This window comes from Cherax quadricarinatus, chromosome 66 (assembly GCF_038502225.1).
Source record: "Cherax quadricarinatus isolate ZL_2023a chromosome 66, ASM3850222v1, whole genome shotgun sequence".
In the NCBI taxonomy this organism is placed as follows: domain Eukaryota; kingdom Metazoa; phylum Arthropoda; class Malacostraca; order Decapoda; family Parastacidae; genus Cherax; species Cherax quadricarinatus.
The window spans coordinates 1-17057 of NC_091357.1; the positions used below are offsets into that span (position 1 = coordinate 1).

Below are 17057 nucleotides of genomic sequence, written 5' to 3' on the forward strand. Positions count from 1 at the left end.
TTAGATCTAATATCTCTCATAAGAATATATGTATTCTGAACACACTATTAAGAAAAAAGTCATAGACATCCATTCGTTATTACATAAATGATCTGAGATTATCTTCTTTCTCTATTACAGATTTCGTATTACCATGTTCACTTTCATTATGTATACTTTCTTAACTTACTTCTAATCAGTATCTTAGAAGGAATAAATCCCACCGTTTTTTCTTTTACTTAATTAAGAAATTAAGGAATTATAATAAATGGAGTTAAAATGTAAATAAAATGTAGGATTTTTGATCACCAATGCACTGAACGAAATATAAAAAATGTCATTATAGAGTTAAATTGATCATTTTGCTACAGTTACCATATCATGTAAATATTATTAATCAAGTGTTTACTAGTGAAGGAATCCCCTCAAGGAAGGTTCCTTGATGTTGGTGAGGGGCTCTTGATTTAGGGAATTGGATTTGTGCTCCAGTTCCCCGAATTAAGCCTGAATGCCTTCCACATCCCCCCCCAGGCGCTGTATAATCCTCTGGGTTTAGCGCTTCCCCCTTGATTATAATAATAATAGTGAAGGAATCAAATTTCACCTGGTCTTGGGGCCTGTGTGTGGTGTGTGAGTGGACGGTATTTTCACTTACCCTTGACTATCACAGGATTTAAGTTTATATAATCTTAAGAATTATTTCATGTGTTATGAAAATATGATATAAGGGCGATTTTAAACCAACAATGAATAAACTCCTCTTAAAAAAATTTTTGGGAAGTTAAATCAGATGAAACACAGGTAATGCACCGTGATGTGGGTGAGACTGGTGTGTATTTTATATTTTGTCAGGAAACAGCGGGTGGTAGTCATATGATGACCCACAGCTAGAGCTTTCGGTTATCTGATTGAAGCCTTCCGCTGGCTTACCGGTCCACTCCTTTAAAAATTAAAGTTATTTTTATACCCATTAGTTCTAATGGGTATGTTGACAAACTTGATCTAAGGTCATGGAAGTACTGCAGTGGTTCCCAAACTGGGGGTAAATTACCCCCTGGGGGTAATTTAACCATTTTTGGGGGGTAATGGAGGGGTGACAGAAAAAAAGTTATGAATTCTGAAAATCAAGAAAACAATTCGGTACCCGGTATGAGGATTATTGTTAACTTTGTCTTAGTATATAAAGTTGTAAAGTAAACCTATTATGAGTAAGTAATAAAGTTAAACCAAATAACAATAAACATCAAAAACTAATATACAGTATTAGAAAAGAAGAAATATATAGCTAAGTGTGTGGAAACCCAAAAGTATTTTGACAAGTATGCTTCAGGACAAAAGTCACTCAGTAGCCCAGATCGACCTGTCCAGTACGCGTCACTCACTTCCTGAGGCTGCCTCTATTTCACACTGTCAGTTTATCTGTGAGCATCAGCCGAGGTAGACATAAGCTGGTATGTATGTGTACTGCCCTGTGCAGTATATAGTTAGTATTTACCCACTGTTACTGTGAATTTGTAGCTATTATTAATTTTATATATAATGTATGTGTGGTTCTTACGTTTTCAATGGTTTTGCTAGGATTAGCAGAGTATGCAAGGCTGTATACGTTCACGTTTAGCCATATATATCAATAATAACAACATTTTGTGAAAGGGGTAACATGCTTTATGTGGCATGTTAAATTGGGTAACAAGCTGAAAAAGTTTGGGAACCACTGATCTAGTTCAATAATTTTTTTTACTGTAAGTTGAGAATGTGGTCAGAAATCTATAGTAGAAGTTTTATGAAGTATGTTTAAAAACAGAAAGAGAAAGAGAGAGAGAGAGAGAGAGAGAGAGAGAGAGAGAGAGAGAGAGAGAGAGAGAGAGAGAGAGAGAGAGAGAGAGAGAGAGAGAGAGAGAGAAAGAAAGACGATATTTGGAAAGGTGGTGTGTGCATGTTGAAGACAGAATGTTACATGAAGAGAAAGGGTCAAAAACAGTTTTAAAACCAGATGATTTATAAACAAGTAAGGAAAGCACCATCTAAACAATAAAGAAATGCATGAAAAGATCAGACAGTCACCGATTACTAGTTAAAGGTTTTAAGGTTATGTGACATAAGGATAACTTTTGAGTAGTGAGAAAATGCCTGAAACGACATGTAAGTGGCTAGGTGTTGGCTAGATGCTGACTAGACGTTGGTTAGGTGTTGGCTAGGTGTTAGGTAACAGGGTGGCGTGAGTGAGTAGAGAGGGCGGTAGTGGCATGTGGGTAGGGGTAGAGGATGGTGACCAGTCTTGTTCTGAGGAATTAGGGGAGGCTGTAGATGTTCGTGATGTGTGATTTTGAGTGGTGGGGGACAAGCATGCAGTGGGAATGGGTTTTTGATCCAAATAAATGGAGAGGTATTAGCAACTGAATGTTGTGTTAAAGGTCTTGCATGAGGGGTGTTGTGGTAGAGATATGAGAGTGGTTTTGATCCAAGGAATTAGAGCAGAAATGGTGGGTCATATTGATCAAGGACTTGGAGCAGGTGAGAGTGACTGTGTGGTGGGGTGGATGGAGAGGGTTCTTAATCCGAAGGTTGGTCTTGAGTGGTACAAGGAGTGGAATAAAATGGTAGAGACTGCTTTTGATTCGAGGACTTGCAGCTGTAAAAGAGAGAGAGAGGCTGTGGGTTGTTTTCAGGCTGAGGCAGGTGCATAACCAAGCAAAGTTTGCGAAATTCATGGGAATGGAGGTTACTCTTCATTGAAGGAATTGGAGTAAGGTTGTTGGGCTGCCTGTGGGGTGGGTGGTGGTGTCTTGGCCTCGTGCTGCTCTGAGAAGACACACCATGCCTCACTAAAAAAAAAAGAGCAGCCCTTAGTAAACTCTGAGAAAAACACTGTTCTGAGAGAATATACATCACTTCTCAGTGTCTGCTACGTCATAGAAAATCCTGCAGCTGGCACCTGCTCGACCACTCTATCGGATGTATTCATACTGGCCACAGAGAAGAAGCGTCTACATAACTGCCGTGTCACTTTGCTCACTGCCTTTCATGCAACTTACTGAGTGTTACCTTCGCCATTCAGGATGCATTGTGGGAGGAATGCCATTCTTGAATAAAGCGTTTTATGTATGTGAGCGGGAATCCAGTTCCCTCCCAAAACCTTTGCCATGCTTCTTGTATCATACTCCTAACAGCTATTCGGATTTCAGATACAATCACAGGAATGTTCATAACTTTGTGGAAAATACTGTATATATTTTCCAGGAAATACGGTAATTTATAGGTAAATAGATGCCTTATATTGTATTTTTAAAAGAAGTATGTTATCGAAAAAAAAAGAAGAGACTCGCCATCTTGGTTTTGAATTTTGTACAAACGTTGGTGTAATGGGAAGAATTTTTCGTGCTCTAGAGGTTAAAATTGTGTTGACACCTCTCAAATAGGAGGCAAAATTGGTGGATGTGCATTCCTGCATAACTTGAGATATCAGACGACTGGACAAGACAGCTCCAGGAACCTCAGATAAGCTCTCTAGATTTGTGTGTAATTCTGGCCAGCATTATTTTCATAGATTTAGTTAGTGAGGTTTTCTGAGTATGATACACATTAATCTCCAGTCAAATTGGTGAGTGATATATTTTCCTTCTGTTATGTAATTGTGTATATATATAACCATTTATTATTTTTAATATACTGTCCACAAATTTATATATTTACCAGTATTCCTGGTGTATGTATATTTCATTTAATTAATAGGTCCAGAGCAACTTGTGGATATGACAGTGGTAGGTATCGAAGGGGAACATTTTTTGCGACCTAGGTGTCCCAAATTCCTACTTGTCTATGTAACATTGATAAATAATAATTATCTTTGTTATCATTTACTGTTATGTACATAATTAGTTACATTCAGATAAATGCAATTTTCCACAGTGAATACTGATGATTTAAAATTGTATTTAAATACTTTAGGTAATAGATATGATTCATACAAATTATATTACTACAAATATGAAGGAGATTTGTTAGTAAACTGTGTAGATGAGACTGAAGTAGATCTCATGATTAATCAGTATTATGAATTAGAGGAAAAGATTCTTTCTTGTAAAAGTCAGGCCTTGAATAAATTAAAATGTGTAAACCAGGCAGTTAATCAGTCTACTCCAACAAATATGTCTTTGCCAAAACTCCCAGAATTGTGTTTGCCTGTGTTTAATCCTGGAGAAAATTGGGAGGAATTTTGGTCAATTTTTAAAGCAGTTGTGCATGACAGGAGTGACCTAGCCTGTGTAGCTAAATTATTTTACCTCAAAGGACAGGTAAGAGGAGATGCTCACATACTCATACAAGCCTTTCCCAATGTAGATGACTCTTACAAGGAAACAGTTGACTTGTTGAAAGTCACTTATGGTAATACAGAACAAAGTAGGTTGGATCTAGTGAATATCATTGTTAATTTAAAATCTCCTGATCACACTTACAAAGGTTTACAGCAGTTTAGAGTTAAACTAGAGAGCACTCTCAAAACTTTAAGTAATAAATATAATATGAAGGAATCAGACTGGTTATTGAGTGCAATAGTACAGAATAAATTAAGCTGTAAAACACTGGAATGGTTCTCGAACAAATATCACAAGGGTTATTTTGGTCTGGAGGAAATAAGACTAGGTCTACAAGAATTAATTGTTCAGTTGCAGACCAGCCAACCAATTCATTTTAAAGATACAACACATAATAACTCTGAGGTATCTGTCAAGTTTCACAAAGGAAAAAATTATCCCAGTGGTAATAATCGAAATTCATTTCCTAAAAATAGTTGCATAGGTGCATATCAAGTAGCAAGATTCAGAAATAATGATTCTCCACAAGGTAAGAGGTCACAGTGGTGCCTGTGCTAACCTTCCTATGGTGTAGAAATATACCTAGTTGGATGGGCTGGAGTTTTGAGACTCTATGACCGCGGGTTCAATCCCGGCCGGGGGTATGGTTTGTTTGCAATCGTGTCATTACGATTTCTTGAGTCATGTTGACGGCAGTGAAGGGACTTGAGCTAGAGTTCGTCACGGCCACGCTAGCTGGAGATTCGTCTGTAAAAACTTGCATTTGTGGTCACAGTGGTGCCTGTGCTAACCTTCCTATGGTGTAGAAATATACCTAGTTGGATGAATCTTATTGTGGCTAGCTGGTCTAGTGGCTAACGCGACGGGCTGGAGTTTTGAGACTCTATGACCGCGGGTTCAATCCCGGCCGGGGGTATGGTTTGTGTAATATGTTGCCATGTGGATGCCAGATCCTATATGTACCCAGGTCCTCCACCGTTGCCAAATCAGCAATTTGAGTCGTTTTGCAACGACCTCCGCCTCAGACAGGACTGGCCATCTTGGTTTTGAATTTTGTACAAACGATGGTGTAATGGGAAGAATTTTTCGTGCTATAGAGATTAAAATTGTGTTGACACCTCTAAAATACGAGGCAAAATTGGTGGATGTGCATTCCTGCATAACTTGAGATATCAGACGACTGGACAAGACAGCTCCAGGAACCTCAGATAAGCTCTCTAGATTTGTGTGTAATTCTGGCCAGCATTATTTTCATAGATTTAGTTAGAGTAAGGTTTTCTGAGTATGATACACATTAATCTCCAGTCAAATTGGTGAGTGATATTAAGATATATTTTCCTTCTGTTATGTAATTGTGTATATATATATAACCATTTATTATTTTTAATATACAGTCCACAAATTTATATATTTACCAGTATTCCTGGTGTATGTATATTTCATTTATAATTAACAGGTCCAGAGCAACCTGTGGATATGACAGTGGTAGGTATCGAAGGGGGACATTTTTTGCGACCTAGGTGTCCCAAATTCCTACTTGTCTAACTGATAAATAATAATTATCTTTGTTCATTTACTGTTATGTACATAATGATACTTTCAGCTAAATGCAATTTTCCACAGATACTGTCAAAATTCCAGAAATTATAAATTATGTAGAACAGGATGATAACAAACTATGCATGATTAGGGTAACTGGCGACATGGTTCTCAGACAAATAGAGAAATTAAACTGAAAATTTCCCAGGCCCTGATGAACTGTCTGTAAGGGTTTTAAAAGAGCGTAAAGAGGAACTTAGCAAACCTTTGGTTAATCTTTTCAACATATCACTACAAACTGGCATAGTGCCAGACAAGTCTAAAATGGCAAATGTAATACCCACTTACAAAGCAGGTGACAGGTCCTTTGCTACGAACTATAGACCAATATGCATTACCTCCACAGTGGGAAAATTTATGGAACTAATAATTGCCGAGGTTATTCGTTGCCATCTTGAAAGGCATAAATTGATTAATGAATCTCAGCATGGAATTTGAGGAGGTAGATCATGGTAATGAATACGATATTGTCTATATGGACTTCAGTAAGGCTTTTGATAGAGTTCCACATCAGAGGCTACTGAGAAAAATTAAGGCGCACGGAATAGGAAAAAGTTTTTCCTGGGTACAGGCATGGTTGACAGTTAGGCAACAGAGAGTTTGCATCAATGAAGAAAAATCAGAGTGGGGGCACGTCACGAGTGGTGTTCCACAGGGGTCAGTGTTGGGCTCTTTGCTGTTCACAATTTATATAAACGACATTGATGAGTGAATAAATAACAACATAAGCAAGTTTGCTGATAACACCGAAACAGGTCGCATAATTCATTCTAATGAGGACATTAGAGCACTCCAGGAGGATTTGAATAGATTGTTGCAGTGGTCGGAGAAGTGGCAGATGCAGTTTAACATAGACAAATGTAAAGTTCGAAACATTGGACAAGAAAATAACCATGCTTATATAAATTAAATAATATAGATCTTAATATTACTGATTGCGCTAAGGATTTGGGAGATCTGGTTAGCAGTAATCTAAAACCAAGACAATTATGGAAAATTTTCTAGGGTGCTTACCTGTATGTACCTCAACATTATATACATACCAGTAATCTCATTGGGAGACAACCATATTGTTTACCGTAGTCACCCCGTGTAGACATGTGAGAAAACTTAACCACCCCTGGTCGCGGCAAGTGGTTCCTTCGACCTCACAATCTTATCCATATCTATCCGAGACCAGTATGGATTGGATAGCACCCACAAGTACGGTGCTACTAATTAATTGTGGACTGTATAGATTATATTAGTTTAGCTGAATGAAGGGGGGGGGGGGGTAGGATACACCTGGATACATCCATCAAGGAAAAACATTTGTACATAATCCCACCACTTACCAGATGTTCTCTGGTGGTCACTTGATGTAGCTGGATCACTCATAACCTATCCAATTACAACATAACCTAACTGGCCAGCATCAGTCTGTTATAACTAGAAGGGTTACTTAACTGTGGGTGATTGATACTCCTTATTTCCTCCATTCACCATCTCATTTCGATGTCCTGCTACACCGACACGGTTCTCATTCCAGCAGGACGAGGTATCCGTTGGTTTGTCCCGCTTTAGAAGTCGTGACTCAATGAGCTTCACTTTCCTCGTCTCGGGAACAACGAGGTCTAACGTGTTCACTCGGAGCAAGGCGACTTATTTCACTTCACGCATTATCTTAACTTAGCGTTATTATCATTAATTACATTACAATTCACAAGACGATTTAATGTCTCATAATTATTATACACATTAGAGATCACTCCATTAAGATCTGAGACCGATGAGTGATGATTAAACCAAGGGTAATTTTTCCCAGGACACAGTCCATAGTGACGCGCCAGTCACCCGGTCCTACCCTTATTCACTCATTTTACCACTTTATTACGGTGGTCCCGTAAATCACGTTCCCTCACTCTCCACCAGGAACAGTTACGACACTTCCCATTATGAAATGAGGCCTATATTAATCCTTGGGCCGCCGTGAATGCCAATTTCGTGGTTCCATGCTTTCCCAGCCTCCTCACCACATTCAAAACACTCCCGCCCCCCCCATGGCCCGAGTCGCCCCAAATCCCCCGCACATCCGCGCATGCGCAAATGGAACTCTTGGTTCTACTCTATTTTCAAATACATTTTTGACCCATATAGACACATTAAACACCTATTAGGCACTATAGTTTCGGAAAATTAAAATATTTTCCACAACAATAGTGCATAATTGTTCGCAATAAAGCTAACAGAATCCTTGGTTTCATGTCAAGGAGTCCTCAGATTGTTCTTCATTTTTTTATATTTTTGGTTAGGCCTCATTTAGATTATGCTGCACAGTTCTGGTCACCGTATTATAGCTTGGATATTAACGCACTGGAAAACATACAAAGGAGGATGACAAAGGTTGATCCCATGTATTAGAAAGCTTCCCTACGAGGATAGACTGAGGATCCTGAATCTGCACTCTCTATAAAGGCGTAAAATTAGGGAGGATATGATTGAGGTGTATACATGGAAAACAGGAACAAATAAATAGCGTGCTAAAAGTATCTAGCTAAGACAGAACTCGAAACAATGGCTTTAATTTGGAAAAATTCGGATTTTGGAAGGATGAGTGGAACAAACTCCCCAGTACCGTCACAGAAAGTAAGACGTTGCGTAGTTTTAAAAATAGGTTGGATAAATACATGAGTGGGTGTGGGTGGGTGTGAGTTGAGCCTGACTAGTTTGTGCTAAGAGGTCTGATGCCGTGCTCCTTAAGTGGATGTGATCTGCTCTAACTTGGTGGAGGTGAATTGGACCTGCCTCATATGGGGCAATAGACCTGCAGCAGTGTTCTTTTTTTATCTTCTTATGCTCTAGAGATGACTTGGCATTTCTATGGATCTTTTTCGAGTTGTATGCGTTGTGATTTAACGTCATATGTCAATTAATACGCAAACTCATCAACAAATGCACAGGATGTCTTCCTGGACAACCTTGATTCACTAGGATATATCGCCTTTTAGTCAGTTGCCTTACTGGCTTTGTCTAAATTAAAAAAAACTGCCAGCATCAGGGGCAGTTGGAACGTTTACGTACCTCCCATAGAGAGAATCAAACCAACAATAACGGAGCGCTTAGCGGGCAACCTACCAACACACACTCCATGTTATAATTACTTCATTTTGGTTCAACACTGGAGAAGTAGTTGGGTTGGATAACCAATGATCACTGTGATGCTACAGGCGTATCCCAGTCCTAGAAGTCTCTTACCAAATGTCAGGAGAATGACGATGGCCTCCAATTCATTCATGGCAGTAGGCTTGTTGGCACCTAACATTATGGATAAGCCTTGCTTCTGAATCCAATCTGACTTTTCCAGAAGGCCCTTACCAGTTTGCGCAGCTGGAAAATTTCTTAACAAGCGCCGACCGCAATCCCCCTAGCCATTACTTCCTACGTGTTATCGTGGCTCGCATTATCCAAAAATCTATAGTACTACATGGAATAGCAGTTTCTGTAAAATATGCACAGCATAATATTTCACATATATTAAGTCAAACATTTATTTACTTACTATCACAACAAACACAGTCAGATCCAGCGCAGCTTTCCATTTTCAGTGGATTGGTACAGAATTTATTGTTCATGCAAATGCCCGGACACTTATCAGAATGAGGGCAGATGGTCTTGAGTGGAGTGCAACACTTGCAGCCAGTGTATCCACAGTCTCCCACCGTCTCATGTTCCATAATGTGGCATTTATCTCTGCACACTCCATTGCCTCCATTACATAATAGATGGTCATTACACTCTGTTGAAGGAGAAATGATTTCTTGTAAAATTATGAGAACAATTCCGGTTGTATCTAAATATTTGTCTTTCGAAATTCTACAGCTCTAGACATATTGAAATATATCGCTGGAAGGTGTCACTTCAGTTGACGGAAACTATGGTGAAAAGCAAGACTATCCCAGATGCCCTACTGTATGGGACATATAACGTGGATAAAGGGGGAATCCTTTATGCTTAAAGAGATACTACTGTAACTCTCTAGGAAGACTGACATGTAGCCATATACATGACATGTGACATATACAGTGCATGAGGTTTGAGGGATACATTTTAGGCACATATTGCTACATGTTTATCACAGATTACAATGCGAAAATCTTGTCCAGCACCACAGAGGTGGGGTGCGTGCCCAAGATACAGCAGGCATTACCCCTCTGAACTGCAGTGCTGAATTGCTGGAATAGAAAACTAGCCACCCTGGGATCCCTAGTTACCCTAGTTGCTATTGTAAATAACACTAAATAATTACTCACGAAATCGTAATAACGCGATTGCTAACAATCGAGCCCCACCCGTTCTGTGATGTGATTAATATTATATTATCCTCATTATTTCCTTGAGATTTGGTAAATATTTTCAGAATGCAAGAAAAAATAAATTATCTTTGCCGGTTGGTGAATTAAACCTGCTTCGCATGGGCCAGTAGGCTTGCTTCAGTGTTCCTTTTTTCTTATGTTCTTATATGTACTTATATGTGCTATACACAAATTATTAACCAAGAAAACTTAATGGGCCTTTGAGTGATATGAACTCTTTTTATAATATTTGAAAGAACTTTTCAGATTCTGTCATATACACAACATTTACATCCGAATATCTGAATGAAATATTCTGCTTTTGTATTGTTTAGTTTAATGGAAGGTACTATTTTCTATATATCTTATCATTGTATGGCTCCATACTTTATTAGATATTATTTGTGAAAAGGAATATAAAAAATGAATTCTCCAAACGGCATATTAGTGTATTTATTGTTCGAAAAACCTAGAGATTAAATAGTGAGTAGACGGAGAAACTGTACGAATTACTAACTTACATAAAGATGATACATAATACTTACTGTCACAACAAACACAGCCAGCTCCTGAACAGCTGAAGTTACTTAGTGGATTGATGCACATTCTCGAGTCCATACAGATTCCAGGACATTCAGCAGAGGCAGAACAATCTGCTTTCCGAGAAGTGCAGCACTTACAGTCAGGACCACCACAACCTTCCTTCACTTCACGTTCTAAATGGAAACATGATGCTCTGCACACTCCAAAACCTTCATCACATGGAGATCTATTAGCGCACGCTGTTGATGGAGTGTGGCAACTGTAAGACATTTCAAAATTGCCAAGAATATTTATTAAATGTAAATGTGTTCTGAATATCATTTCTTTTACACTACGTATTATGATATAGATATCTTTAATACTGTAAAACAAATAATACAAATTTTAACTCTTGTACATAATAAAACAAAGCCTCACCAGAAAATTTTCATATATCCAGGTGTTGTTATACAGAAAAACCCACATTGATGTATTATCCCAGCAAGTATGTTTTCTTCCACATTTATAATATATTCTCTACCCAAACGATTTTCATTAGATATAACCAATGGAGGACCTTTAAGTGGTTGCCAGAATTTTTTCTTCATCCAACTTTGCGTCTTAATTTAGCTTATAACATGACGTCACAACCGATCGCCGTCAAATTTTCAACGCTGGTGTATGGTAACTAGACCCAGATTCTAAGAACATTTATGTGCAGGTGCCCCTTAACAAAGCTGCAAGACCCATTCCCGGCATCTCAGAATGGCTCCGATAACTTCTTGCGCCCTCTACAGTGTAGTTACAAACATTTAAAGAAAGTGGTACCTAATTTGATATCAAAGAGTGAAACTGAGGTGTGTAAGTGCACATTTGAACTACACACAATTTTGCAAATAAAATACTAAATAGCTTCAGTATTTTATGGTAAATGGACATTATGACCAGAATAGAATAGTTTACTTAGTGTGTTGGTAAATTTGTCATTGCTCTATATTTTATATAACACTTAAAATCTCTGGAATCTTTGTTATAACTGAAGAATAACGCTTTTGGTCGGCTACATTATTATTATTATTATAATCAAGGGGGAAGCGCTAAACCCGTAGGATTATACAGCGCCCAGGGGAGCGGGGATGTGGAAGGCATTCAGGCTTAATTCGGGGAACTGGAGCACAGATCCAATTCCCTAAATCAAGAGCCCCTCACCAACATCAAGGAACCTTCCATGAGGGGAATTGGTCTGCTTCAGATGTTCACCACTGATGTGTTTACCTGAAAGCAAATTTCTCTGTTTTTAAGCTCCAAATGTCCAAGTTTGCCAATTTTATTAAGTAAATCGTAATAATAATTTCCATTCAATAAATAAAGAATGAGTCATCTAGTCCACTTCAAAATATTAACGATGATGTACGTTGTGAGAAGGAAAACACTCAGTAAGTTTAAACTGCCTTGATACAAATTTGAAACTTGCCTCTCTGCCTAAAGAGGCCTCTCCAGGTTCCTGTTTCAAAAATTTTGTCCTAGTTACTGTAATCCAGCCTAGTACGTTTGAAGGTGATCGGAGGAGGTTTTCTCGTGTTAAGAGCAAAACAAATACAAAATAACAAAAAAGTCAATACCGTGACTGGATCGAAACACAGATAACCCACACATAGAGGAGAGGAGCTTACGACGACGTTTCGGTCCGACTTGGACCATTTACAAAGTCACTACTACCACCACTACCACCTCCTGCCTATATATACTCCCTCCTTCTCTCCTTTTCGTTAGTGTGACTTTGTAAATGGTCCAAGTCGGACCGAAACGTCGTCGTAAGCTCCTCTCTTCTATGTTCGGGTTATTTGTGTATAAATACAAAGTACTGGAGAAGGAAATGAAAAAAAAAAAGAAAAAATCTGGTAGCTACTTATGGTTCCCATTCAGGAATTCCTAATAATGGATGTTGTTTCCACTTGACTGGTACAACACTTCATCCAACTCGATTGTTTTGTAATGATGTGAAGTTAAGATGTTCTATCTTTTCTTTCATCAATCATGCATTCAGTCCCCACACTGTTATTCACAGAACAATCACTAAATTACTCACAATCATAATACAATATCTCACTAACACCAGACATTACTGACTTGTGACATTCCTCTGACTAGATCTCATATTCATCAATTAATCATGGGATTTATTTTCCAATTTATTTATTACATAAATCATTATGATTATCACAAACACTTTACTCTTAATTGTAAAATAACCTACTGAAAAAGATTTCTGAAGTAGTGTTTATGGAGAAAGATAATATTTTGTGCACTCGTTTCCGCCGACGTATATTACAGTTAATGCTTAGTCTTGTCTCGTCGTCTCACAACTACAAGCAGAATTATCCTTGATGATATGATAAAAAACTTATAAATAAATTTAATACAATATATAAATTTAATAAAGCGTATCTTGCATGACATTTACTTACTGTTACAACATACACAACCATGTCCTGAACAGTGGTGGTCTTCCATCTGACTATGGCATAGTTTCTTCTCTATGCATTGTCCAGGACAACCATCAACAGCAACGCATCTGGGCTGACGAGGTGTGCAACATTTGCATTTCGATGCAAAGCATCCATCCTTCACCTCATACTCCTCGTGTTGACAACGAGTTTTGCACACTCCACGACCGTTATCACAGTAACGTTGATCACTACAATCTGAAAAAAATATATATAAAAATCTCAGGAAGTCTCCAATGATTATGTAATTTTTCTCCTTAGACCTATGGATATATTTTTAATTTCTACCAAAACACATTTAAATGGAAAAGTAAACAGTTCCTAATACTTTATGCAAAAAAAAAAATATATATATATATATATGAACCAACGTATGTTTTTCTGCGATTGAAGTTTTTGAGATGAAGTTGTTTCAGCATCCAGGAGGCATTTGTAGCTGTTCGTGACTGGACTGAGTAATGGTGAACTGTTTTTCCCTTAATTATGTCTCCCAGAAGGGCACATTTGAAAGGATGCTTGGTTTTTCTTTTCCTGTAACTTTTCGAATTTATTTCTTTCATAACTGTAGAATGCCTGAAGCAATCGGCCTCAAACTTTCAACATTTGTGCATGGTAACGAGAACCAGATTCTTGGAACAATTGTCACGTTCTGGTATTTTATGACCAAAACTGCTGAACCTATTCCCAGCATCCTGGAATTGCTTGAATAACTTCCAAAATCCCGTAGTGGCGTAACTTCAGACGTTTAAAAAAAATATTTAATTTTTTGAAGAAAACGGAGGGTGAAACTTAAAAGTATAGGTGCAGCTCTGACCACTGTAAAATACTGTTTCTTATTCCTAATAAATTACTCTAAATAACTCAGTTTACGTCTTGTGATTGGCTTCAATATTTAATGCCTGATGCGTCTTAGGGCCAGGAAAGTACCCATTAAGTTTCATTTGCTTGCAGACAGATTTGCTGATGTAGTAAAATAGTAAAAAAATAAAGACTTGAAATCGTCGGAATCAGCGCCATAACTACAGAATGACTCATCTGATCGGCTGTAATTTTTCTCAATGGTTTCCTGAAGACTGGGGTCATGCTGCTAGTGGGTTGTACAAGTCCCAGTTTGACAAGTTTATTGAACAAAGTGTGATATTCGTATTTCATTCAGTAACTTAAGAATACTTCTGGTTGGCTTAAAGTAGGATGGAACACCAGAATTTTAGTCCGAATAAGTGCAAATTATTTTTTTTACAAAGTAGCTGAAAAAAATCTTAAAATCGTTGGAATCAGGTCAATTGCTGGAGAATGTCTTTTATGATCGGCTTCAAACTTTTATCTTCGGCAGGATTTATTACAAGACAGCTTGTCACAATAGTTGTGGGTAAAATAAGCAGTACGAAGCCCTTAGCACACATACACACCTAGTTGTCGGAGGTGGCGACTGTACATATTGATTGATATATTTACCCATCAAGGAGAGTTTAGGTAGGTTTATACAGTTAGTAACTAATATTAGAATTAAAGAAGTAACCTTAGATGTTAATATTCTAGCCTTTGGACCTCAACATAGGCAGGCTTAGGTTTTTAATATAGGCGAATATTAAGTTATGTTATGTAGGGAGAACTGGCAATCCCATGCTCGAATGAAGGTGGGGGTTAGAGAGACAGCAGCTATCATCTTGAGAATTGACACTATCAAGGCAGGACGTGCCGCGACAAGCAGCACGGAGTACACGTGTCTACATACACTTGGCCTGGAGACCACAAAATCACAGAGGCTTCCCCAAGTACTGTGGATATTCGCCTTTATCCAGGCACTCGCAGTAAGACAAGACCTTTGATTTCTCTCAGCATAGTTAGCCAACATTTCTGAAAACCAAATAAGTCCATCACTGCACGTTGTGTCCTGAGGGTGAGGGACCAGGTGAGTTAGTCCTTCATTCGTACATGTAGTCAGGAATTTCTTGCACGAGCAGTTGCATATGGAAGTGTGTCATAAAAGCCACTCGTGAACCTGGGATGACTAATATAGTAGAATGACTAATATAGTAGTATGTCACTGATGTCAGCTAGGACTGTATACTCTGTACATCTACTTGTAGAAATAAAGATATTATTTTTATTATTACTATTAGTATTAGCATTATTAACAGTCTGGCAACATTTTGGTGTAAGTCTCATGTTGGTATGATATTTCTACAGTCCATTATAATCACCACAGCTTTGCTTGTGATGACGCCACAGTTAGTATATCCGCGCATGAGGTGATTTTTCAACTTTTTTTTCTGATTTCTTTTTGGTATTTTTCCTCTAATGTAATAGAGTCATTATCTGGCATGGTTACAAAGTGGGAAGAGCTAGGCAGACCAAGGAGAAGCCAGCAGCGACGTTGAAGACCCATGATGGGAAGAAGCTTGTCGCTTATGGCGCTATAAAATGTTATATTTTTACTCTTGTATTGACAAATATATTTTTCTATCTATCACATGTCTTCGAAAATTATATTAGTAATACAATAAATACTAATCAGACATAATACAAACACCTAAATGAATAGAAACTGACATAATCTGATGAGTTGTCGTCAACCAAGTTTTAAATCAGTTTACCCATAAGGTAATAATTTTACACACTCTTACATTAACACTATAGAAAACGGCTGTATCATAGGGATAAATGTACAAGAACACTCCTCAAGTACGCCAATTCTCATAAATAGAGTCAGCGCTGTATTGCCCTTGTGGTTTAGTGCTTCTTTTTTATAATAATAATAATAATCATAAATAATGTGATGTTCTCTCCCCACCCCCCGCGTTTCCCTCGATATCTCCGAAGTAAGTTATTGACTTATTTATTGTTGTAGATCCATTATATATGAAGGTAGCTCGATCTAACTATTTTGGGTTATCCTAGGTACTTTACACATATGCTGTTATATGTGATAATCTATGTAACTGTACTTATGGAAAATTTCCTAGGGTGCTTAACTGTATGTTTACCGTAGTCACCCCGTGTAGACATGTGAGAAAACTTAACCACCCCTGGTCGCGGCAAGTGATTCCTTCGGCCTCACAATCTTATCCATATCTATCCGAGACCAGTATAGATTGGATAGCACCCACAAGTACGGTGCTACAATTTAATTGTGGACTGTATAGATTATATTAGTTTAGCTGAATGAGGGGGGGGGGTAAGATACACATGGATACATCCATCAAGGAAAAGCATTTATACATAATCCCACCACTTACCAGCTGTTCTCCGGTGGTCACTTGATGTAGCTGGATCACTCATAACCTATCTAATTATAACATACCACAACTGGCCAGCCTAAGGTTGCTATAACTAGAAGGGTTACTTAACTGTGGGTGATTGATACTCCTTATTTCTTCCATTCACTACCTCAGTTTCGATGTCCTGCTACACCGACACGGTTCTCATTCCGGCAGGACGAGGTATCCGTCGGATCGTCCCGGTTAGAAGTCGTGATTCTATAAATCTCCACTATCCCCGTTACGAGAGTCACACGTTCACTCGGAGCAGGGCGCTCTATTTCACATCCCGCTTTCTCTTAACTCAATGTTATTATCACTGATTACATTACTATTCACAAGACGATTTAACGTCTCATAACTATTATACAAACTAGAGGTCACTCCATTAAGATCTGAGACCGATGAGTGATGATTAAACCAAGGGTAATTTTCCCCAGGACACAGTCCATGGTGACGCGCCAGTCACCCGGTCCTACTCTTATCACACTTTTACCACTCTATTACCGTAGTCCCGTAAATCACGTTCCCTCACTCTCCACC

At 38.3% G+C, this 17057-nt stretch overlaps 1 protein-coding gene across 1 annotated transcript in view; it reads right to left on the reverse strand.

The window, feature by feature from the left end:
• Positions 1 to 9432: 9432 nt before the first annotated feature.
• LOC138854680 (integrin beta-like protein 1) overlaps positions 9433 to 17057 on the reverse strand; it is a gene marked incomplete at its 3' end in the record, with an annotated part of 51502 nt that continues 43877 nt past the window's right edge. The window contains exons 5-7 of the mRNA XM_070099308.1: positions 13216 to 13452; positions 10771 to 11007; positions 9433 to 9669 (exon numbers count right to left, since the gene is read on the reverse strand). Coding sequence (XP_069955409.1) covers positions 9433 to 9669; positions 10771 to 11007; positions 13216 to 13452 — 711 coding nt within the window. The remainder of the gene's footprint in view (positions 9670 to 10770; positions 11008 to 13215; positions 13453 to 17057) is intronic.